Source organism: Trachurus trachurus, assembly GCF_905171665.1.
Source record: "Trachurus trachurus genome assembly, chromosome: 1".
NCBI lineage: Eukaryota > Metazoa > Chordata > Actinopteri > Carangiformes > Carangidae > Trachurus > Trachurus trachurus.
The window spans coordinates 33,385,035-33,394,752 of NC_139891.1; the positions used below are offsets into that span (position 1 = coordinate 33,385,035).

The following is a 9,718-nucleotide window of genomic DNA, read 5'->3' on the forward strand; positions in this document are numbered from 1 at the left end:
TATCAACAGTTAATGCTGCGACATTCAAAAAGGTAATAGGCCTAATAACTTTGATTCTTCCACATAGGGATCCCAATAAGATAACATTCGCTGATATAAAACTTACAAAACATACTTTTATAAACACACCCAGTGTAAGTTACTTCTTCTTTATATAGTAATGCACATTACAAATTATTATTGGCTGAATGTGAATGAATTTTAACCATCAGGAGTTTTCCAATAGCAACATATTCATGGTTTCTCCTCCACATTCTGCAGCGTCATTCAGTTCAGTAACATTGCTTTAAGTGTTTTCACTATTGCTTTTATACAAAACGTGGGCAGCAAACAACAGAACAAAGAGAGAAGCTTCTTTTTTTTTTTTTTAAAGTACAACAGCAATAACGTCTTAGGAGCTTTTGTCGGTGTCATGCTGGAGAAACTCTGCAAGAGCTACAGTATGTTATGTTCCTGTTCAACTCTACTCACGCCACCAGGGGGCAGCAAAAGAAAAGAAAACATGTCCTGCAGAGAGAAACCAGTGATGATGATACATTCTTCATTTCAATATAGAGGTTTTTGCAACATCTTTAAAGATAAATGAGTAAAGTAAAGATGTAATTTTGTCCAATTACGTTCAACCTCCCCTCTTTCAGTCCCTCCCCATCACTGGAGCTAAAACATGGCGTCTACATGAGAAATGTGTGGCAAATATATATATATATTTTTTAAACAGTCATCCAGGCATCATCTGGATGCAAAATACTTGTTTCATTGATAAATTAAAAAGTAGCAAAATTGCATGTTTCTACGCCAGCATGTTATAATTATTAGTAGGCCTAGGCTATAGATCTAACAAGCGTTAACAAACAGGCAACCTTTTCAAATTTAAAAGCCCAAACACGAAGCGACTCTCCTACATCTGCTTCTTTGACTTTCCTCCTGTGCATTTTGGAGCGAGTTTTGTACAAAACAGCAACATCTTTGGTGTCTTCCATCCGTTTTCCTGTGCACCGTCGTTTCCTTTTAAGCTCCATGGGAGAAGAAGTGATCACGCGTGTGAGGAGGGTGTGTGTGTGTGTGTGCGCGTTGTGTGTGTAAATATATATATACAGCACAGTGTATAAAATAGGTTCTCTACAAATCTTTTACATTCGCAGTCAGTCGTTCCTTTAAATACGAGCATCAGCCTGAAAAACCTGCAAAGCTGCACCTCCTGTGGTGAAATGGTGTCTTCCTTCTACGTGTTCAGTCCGTTCCTGGTGATGAGTCTCCGGCAGCGGTGTGTGTGTGTGTGTCTGTCTGTGTGTGTGTGGAGTGTGTTTTCAGATAAAACTCTGATAGCTGTAGTTCACCAACCACATCGTCTTTTTACAAAACATCTTAAAGAAGCATCACGTGACACACACACTCTGCTAGGTTTTAACCAGCGGCTGCTCTGAAATGTCCTCTGGTGTTTTCTCCCCTTCGCGAGACTTTTTCCTCTTCTTGTGGCCTGAGGAGACAAAACAGTCAGTTCATCAGTCAGTTCAGTCTGAGTTTTATCTGAATGCTAACAATCCTATATACTCTATGTCAGTGGTTCTCAACGTGGGGTCCGGGGACCCCTAGGGGTCCTTGAGAGATCTGAAGGGGGTCCCCAATTTATTTCTTGAAAATTTACCACTTTTTTCTGGAAGTTTTTTTTATTTTATTTTTTATTTTACCACTTTTTCTAGATTTTTTAAAAAACTTTTTTGTTTTAGAAATTTTCCACTTTTTTCTAGAAAATTTTTACTTTTTTTTTTGAGAAATTGGACCACTTTTTTCCAGAAATTTCTCTATAATATTTCCAAAAATTCACGCCATTGGCCCTAATTTAAAAGTATAAAAAAGTAATGTTCTTCAGTCTCAGAACAAATATTTGTGTATTTGTGGTGCTTACTTCTAAATTTGGTCCACTGGGGGTCCGTGGTCGAATTTGTGTCAATTTAGGGGTCCTTGATGTACAAAAGGTTGAGAACCACTGCTCTATGTGATTTATTTGATTCAATGGGGGATAATTTGGTGCATTCAGTGGTTAGAAATAACTTCTGTAACCAACAGTTTCAAGGTGTTGAGAGAGCTCTTTGCTTCGACCCATGATGACATGCTTGTTTTTTGACACTTTGGTGATGAGAAACCTTTTTATAGATAATCAATTAGGACTAAAGCAGCTGATATTGATTAACACTGATAGGGGGACAGGATCGCTTTCTAAACATTGACACATTCCTGCTGCTTTCTTGTCTTTTGTTCAATACTTCTGACACACAACTTCATTTATGGAAATACAGTATATGTTTTGATTTCTTTGTATGTAGCTGCCATCAGAGTCAGTTATAGGCTACTGTTTAAAGGGATAGTTCAACATTTTGGCAAATTGAACCATTGCTATAATCCCTATAGTCATATAGCAGTAGGTTTGTTACCTTTAATTGTCGGTGCAAGCTATTTTTAGAACGGCGGAGCAGAGCCGCGAGCTGCTCAGAGCTACGCTACGGAGGCTCATGGGATTTCTTGATTTGACTTTGACAGAGTTGTTTTAGAGGGAAATTCATGCAAAACCGCTGATGCGTGTTGCCTTCAGGGACAGTTTTTCATCAAGCAGTCTCTGAATTTCCCTCTAAAACAACTCTGTCTGGTAACGTTGTGTTATTATCTCATAGCGTGGTGAATGTGCAGGTCACAACTTGTCCACCAGAGCGTTGTAGAGTTTTGGGATTTTGTATTTGATGAGTTTGATGAGGGAAACCAAGAAATCCCATTAGCCTCCGTAGCATAGCTCTGAGCAGCTCGCAGCTCTGCTCCACCGTTCTGAAAATAGCTTGCACCTACAATTAAAAACTAAAATAATTTACATTTTAACAATAGTACTATATTTTTTACACAGTGGTGTCAGGTTGTTTTGTTTTAGACGCACCCTACCTTCACCATGCTTGAGAAGGTATTGAGTCCCGTATGATAGAACTTCCTTAACTCTGTTTAGGTAACAAGGCCAATGAGGAATGTTAATTTATCTATAATATACTGTACTTTATTGTTTATATTGTGCTTTGTAACTGCCCATGTGTAACATCAAGCTAATCTTTTGTCTGTTTTTTTTATTTATGTTATTCAGTAGTTATGACATTTTCCACGGCATGTTGCAGGGGAAATAAATGCGTGTGACTTGAAAAACACTGTGTGTCATTGTACTGTATGTGTGGATTACTTGGTTTGCTATTGACATCTTGTGAAATTTTCATTTCAACAGCCCGATTAGAAATAATAGCCTTATAATAATAATCTTAACGTGTTCAATTCTTATTTTCCCGGCTGTAAATCTATAAACATGTTTAGAGTAAAGAGAGTGAGTGGAGGAAACAAAGTGCGGAATACAAAGTAGGCGAGTTCAAAAACACTCATGTAAGTTTAAACAGGAGGCAGGTTCTGCAGGGGGAAGAAGCTGTGACTGTGAGAGTGTGTATTGTGTGTATTGTGTGTTCACAGCCAGTGTTTGCATGTGAATCAAAGCCAAACAGAGAGAAAGAGAGAGAAAGAAAGAGAGACTATAGAAAAGTTTGGTGAATAAGTGGTTTGTGTGTGTGTGTGTGTGTGTGTGTGTGTGTGTGTGTGTGGGACTGACTGAGTTTGAGCAGGAGTTTCTTGCCCAGCGTGTCCTCCGAGCCGCTCAGCGACAGGCTGCTGATGAAAGGAGATGTGTCCGTTTCTATGGGAACAGAGGCCATGTCTGAAATAGAGAGAGAGACCTCGTCATGACCCTGTCAGTGAGTCTCCGTACAGACTGCGGTCATGAGAGTAAACAACGACGACGACAACGTTTGAGAACTTGAGGAAAGTTCAAATGAGTTAAAATGGATTAAGTTAAAGGGATATTTCAACATTTTTGGCAAATTTGCCTATTGCCATAATAATCCCTCTAGTTTTAGGAGTAGGTTCATTACCTTTAATCATCAGATACACAATCCAACAACTCCAAAATGCTCTGGTGGTGAAGTTGTGACCTGCACATTCACCACGCTATGAGATAATAACACAACGTTACCAGACAGAGTTGTTTTAGAGGGAAATGCGTAACCAGAACTACATTCCTGACACGGCTGCTGGGCGGAGTGATTTCAAAAGTGCAAGTAGTTCCGAGTATTTGCTTCATTTGTCGTAATGTCACATAATTATACGTTATTATCTCATAGCGTGGTGAATGTGCAGGTCACAACTTGTCCACCAGAGCGTTTTGGAGTTGTTGGATTGTGGATTTGATGAGTTTGATGAGAGAAACGTAGAAATACCGTTTACCTCTGTTGCGTTAGCTGAGCAGCTCATATCTTTGCCCCACTGATCTAAAAACAGCTTGCACCGACAATTAAAGGAAATGAACCTACTCCTAAGGCAATGAGCAAAATGTTGAACTATCCTTTTAAAACCAGGAAGTGATGTCGTTACAGGAGTTAACACAAGGAGACTTCCTGTGCTCATGCATGCTGACCACCTGTTCTTTCAAAATAAAAGCATGCTTTATTGCTTAGCATGTGATTAACTTCATCTTAGCGCCACATGCGATGGACGAGCAGACAGACTTTAGTTATAGTCGTCTTGTTGTCTTTTTGTTGTCTGCATAATTATGTCATCTATATTATTATGTGTATTGTCTGTACTGTTTTTTATGCTAATCCGGCACATTTACATGTTTTTATGTTCATTAATGTGCACTGTCCCATCCAAATCAACAAATAAAGTAAAGTAAAGACGTCGTACCGGTGTGTGTGTCGGCCTCGGATCTGTCCTCTCTGATGTACGGGATCTCATCCATCCTGAGGAACACCGAGTCACTGGGACTCTTCTGGCCGTCAGATTTACTCCCTGAAACACACACAAACACACACACACACACACACATATGTAAACACAAGTCCTGTTTATTTTCATTATACACACTCTAATCCACTGTTTTAGAATAACATCTGCGGATTATGAAGGATTTTAAACTGACTGACCAAGTTTAAAACGTGGCCTCCTGAGAGTCATATTACATTTATATTTGGCCATCTGTTGTGGTTCTTGTCCTGTTTTCTATTCTCTACACGTCACACAAGTCCTAAAGTAAAATATATATAATCAATGTTCACAGTCTAGTCTACACACACATAGCTACACTTAGTCTCCACTCTGCAGAGCACTTTATACAAAGTAATTCAATTCCAGTGGTACGTTAATATTTAAACACATTTTAATCTCATTATTGTGTTTGCGCTTTTCCAGTGGTGCGTTCAAAGACACATCGCTGCTGACTCACACTCAGTTACAGTCACATACTGGGATTCATTCTAAGATACTTGCATTTGTACTATGGTGGAAATAAAATCAGTTTTCCTGCCACCACACAACCAAGCGTCTTATTTGAAATATTCAGATCGGAGCAAACATTCAGTCACAAATGAAATAATCAAAACAGTCATTTGGAGTCAGACTGAAGATGTTACTCTTTTTTATCCCTCATTCATGTATCCATGTCATTTAAATATGATATACAATATCAAGTCTGTAGCTCAGTTTATCTGTCTTATCAGCTCTTTCTCTTTCTCTCTTAACTTCTGAACTTATTGAACTCCATTCGTCCTGAATATTACAGTCTAATGGATTCAGAACAACAACAAAAAACAACTAATTTGATGGAGCAGTTTTGTTTGTCTGCCTCTGATGGCTCGAATCATCTCTTAGTGACCTCGGTTTTACTTTCTCCACCACTTAGCTAACACTGCTACAGTATTCACAGACAGGTAGTACGAACGTTGGTGTTGTGTCATCTTGGTTATTGTTCAGCTTTTTGGTTTTCTGCACCTAAGTCTGGACTGAAAGAGTTACAAACAGCTCAAAATAGGGCAGCTAGACTCATGTTTGATTGTTCTTATAGATCTATAGTGTTATACCAAATGCATTCACGGCTATTAATAGGTTATCTACCAGTTTATTGTTATTTATTAGAAATATAATTTACACCAAGTATCCTACAGCTCTTGATAATCAAATTGGATATAATTCTGATGTTTATCACTGCAGTACCAGAGCCTCAAACTGATGTCTTTTAATGTTACAGTTTTGGGAATTGTTATGATCATGTTTTTGTCTTTTTTTGTTTATCGTAACTGGATCTGTGTAGGCCTATTGTTATAATTTATCAATCAATCAATCACCGTTTATTTATATAGCACTTTCCAACATCTGGAGTAAGTGCTTTACATAAAAGATACGAAAGAGAAATTAAGAAAAACAGCAATGATAAACAAATGGCGAAGTAATAAAACTTTTTTTTTTTAAGTAAAAACAGAAGGTGTCACAGACTGTCACTGGATATTAAAAGCATTTCTAAATAAATTAGTCTTAAGATTAGACTTGAAGCGTGTCGGCCAGGTCATTAGTAAATTGTAATTCAGGGGGTAAAGAGTTCCACAGTTTAGGGGCAGCTACAGAAATGACACGATCGCCCCACTGTTTAAAATGTTTAATAATGTATACCCTTAAAGCCCCAGTGTGTAACTTATTTGGCTTTTTATCAGCAAAAATCAAATATTGCTTTCATAAATCCGTATTTCACTGAAGTGGAATCACAGCTGCATACAAATGAAAGCTTTCTCGTACCTTAGAATGAGTTGTTACAAGTCGTTACAAATACATAAGTGGGCGACGCGCCGAACCGAGGCGGCCATGTTATTACGTTCAGTGGCAGCGTGACCGTAGGTAACCATGGAAACTCAGCGGAGCTGTTGGCTCGGCCTGTTAAAACTGTCACCACTGTGTAGTGTGAGGAAGGACGGAGGCACTGATGTTGCATTCAGGTGCAGTCAGGCAGTCGGCCGTCGGCAAACCAACCGGATGTCATTTTACTCTTTGACGAGAGAAAGACGGTAAAACGTGGGTCAGGTAAACAATACCACATCACCATGACAACATATTGTCACGCCTGTATTGCTTTGCCTCGTGCTGGCGGACCACTTGTTTACATAGACGCTTGTTTATCCTGTTACATGCAGCGTCTGTTGTCTGTCTGACGTCTGCCCGATTTCAGGTGAATGCAACATCAAGAATACGTTCAGATATGCAACCGCACCGCTAGATGGGGGGAATTCCTACATATTATACCTTTAACTTTTTAAAAGGACCCAAGGAAGACTAGCCTGCCGTTGGCTAATAGGCAAGGCAAGGCATCTTTATTTATATGGCGCATTTCATACCAAGGCAACTCAATGTGCTTTACATAAAGACAAAACATTAAAAAAAGAAGTATAAAACAGAATAAAAACAAACAAAACACTAAAAACAGAGTTAAAAGCAAGAGCAAATAAAAGTAAAAAAAAAAAAATGGATAAAGTTTTATGTTCTTAAAAGAGCTCAAAAGAGAAATGTTTTTTAACCTGGATTTAAAAGTGCTTATTATTATTATTATTAAAAGTAATAAGGGATCCTCAATAAAAAATAAACAATAAACGACCGTCACGTCACCATCTGGAGGAAACTTACGGACGATGCGGTTCTTCTCGTTCAGCAGCGAGGTGTCGGGCGGGACGCTCGACTGCTGCGCGTGGGTTCTTGCCGAGCTGGGCCGCCCCAGCTCCCTGGGTGGGGGCATGAGGGTGGAGGAGGAGGTGGTGGTGTTGTTGGTGGAGTGGTGGTGGTGGTGCGGCGGGGGCATCAGCGTGGCGCCGTGCTCCGTCGTCGGGGGCTCCGGGGTCGGGGTGTTGCCTTCTGTGAGTCGGGCGTCGGCATCCGGAGTCTGAGGAGAGCTGTCCATCCGGGTGGCCGTCACCGCGTTCTGGTAGTGGCTCCGGGTTATCTGACACACAGGAGCATTATGGGTATTATTATTATTATTATTATTATTATTATTATTATTAATAACTGGTAACACAAGGTCAAAGGTCAAAGGTCAAAGATCAACCAGTTAAGTCTTCAGTTAAGTCTTTCCAGTGGATTTTACCGAGTGTGCTGCTCTCTCTCAGCTGGTAATGTCATTATATTGTTTACTGCGTCCAAAAACTTCACATTGTCTAGTGAAATTAAAGGGATAGTTCACTATTTTGGCAAATTGGCCCATTGCCAATTGGTTCGTTACCTTTAATTGTCGCTGCAAGCTATTTTTAGAATGGCAGAGCAGAGCCGCAAGCTGCTCAGAGCTACGCTACGGAGGCTAATGGGATTTCTTGGTTTCCCTCATCAAACTCATCAAATACACAATCCAACAACTCCACAACGCTCTGGTGGACAACTTGTGACCTGCACATTCACCACGCTATGAGATAATAACACAACGTTACCAAACAGAGTTGTTTTAGAGGTAAATTCATGCAAAACTGCTGATGCGCGTTCCCGGCAGGGACAGTTTTTCATCAAGCAGTCTCTGTATTTACCTCTAAAACAACTCTGTCTGGTAACGTTGTGTTATTATCTCATAGCGTGGTGAATGTGCAGGTCACAACTTGTCCACCAGAGCGTTGTGGAGTTGTTGGATTGTGTATTTGATGAGTTTGATGAGGGAAACCAAGAAATCCCATGAGCCTCCGTAGCGTAGCTCTGAGCAGCTCACGGCTCTGCTCCGCCGTTCTAAAAACAGCTTGCACCGACAAATAAAGGTAACGAACCTACTGCTATGACTATAGGGGTTAAGGCAATGGGCCAATTTACCAAAATGTTGAACTATCCCTTTAAGATTTTCTTGTAGGAAAATCCTCTTTTTCACAACCCGAACCATTGGATTTTGCCATTCTAATGAAATGCAAAAAAGAAAATGAATCTATAGAGGAAAAAACGGCGCCTTGTCCGAGCTGCTCAGGTGTTACCTTGATGATTTGAAGGTGTGTGAGCTGTCTGACGGAGTAATCTGGCAGGTAGACGTTCCCCGCACCGTTCAGCTGCCCCATGCTTCCTCCGTACAGCATCGAATCAGAGCGGTCCAGGCCGCTGCTGCGAGAAGGGGATCTGTGGACTGAAGAGGAGGCAGAGAGCATGTGAATACTTTAGAAACCATCCGGGTTCACAAGTGTAGTCGGTTAAAATGCACAGGGGCAAAACAAAAACAAACACGAAAGAAGCAGCGTAGGATCATGGGAGTAAATGCCGTCCTCATTACAGCTTCTCCTGGGTATAGGATTCCTTTAGTGTGAGTCATTCAGGCCCGATCCTCTTCAAAACAAACTGAATAATATTAAAACTGAATAATAAAGCAGTTTTACATTAGAAATTGGTGTTTCTATCAGTGTTATCAGTGCCACATCTATAACTAAGATATAAGATAAGATAAGTTGAGGTAAGGTAAGGTAAATTGAGGTAAGATAAAGTAAGGTAAGATAACTTAAGGTAAGGTAAAGTAAGGTAAGATAAATTAAGGTAAGCTGAGGTAAAGTAAGGTAGGTTGAGGTAAGGTAAAGTGAGTTGAGTTGAGGTAAGGTAATATAAGTTAAGGTAAGTTGAGGTAAGGTAAGTTGAGGTAAGGTAAAGTAAGGTAAGATAAGTTAAGGTAAGTTGAGATAAGGTAAGGTAAGTTGAGGTAAGGTAAGATAATCCTTTATTTGTCCAATGATGGGGAAATTTACAGGAAAACAGCGAAGATATGTAGAGCACAGATAATAAGTAGCAATAGCAGTAAAAAAAGAAAGCAGTATTTGTAATGGAGTATGATTATATAAGAAGAAAATAAATAAGAAGAACATATACAGTATATATA

The 9,718-nt window shown here is 39.7% G+C and overlaps 1 protein-coding gene across 1 annotated transcript in view; it reads right to left on the reverse strand.

The window, feature by feature from the left end:
- Positions 1-1,397: 1,397 nt before the first annotated feature.
- Positions 1,398-9,718, reverse strand: part of LOC310984906 (metal transporter CNNM4-like) — a gene marked incomplete at both ends in the record, with an annotated part of 27,541 nt that continues 19,220 nt past the window's right edge. Inside the window, 5 exon segments of the mRNA XM_083970281.1 lie at positions 1,398-1,477; positions 3,629-3,733; positions 4,759-4,863; positions 7,519-7,831; positions 8,835-8,980. Coding sequence (XP_083826407.1) covers positions 1,398-1,477; positions 3,629-3,733; positions 4,759-4,863; positions 7,519-7,831; positions 8,835-8,980 — 749 coding nt within the window.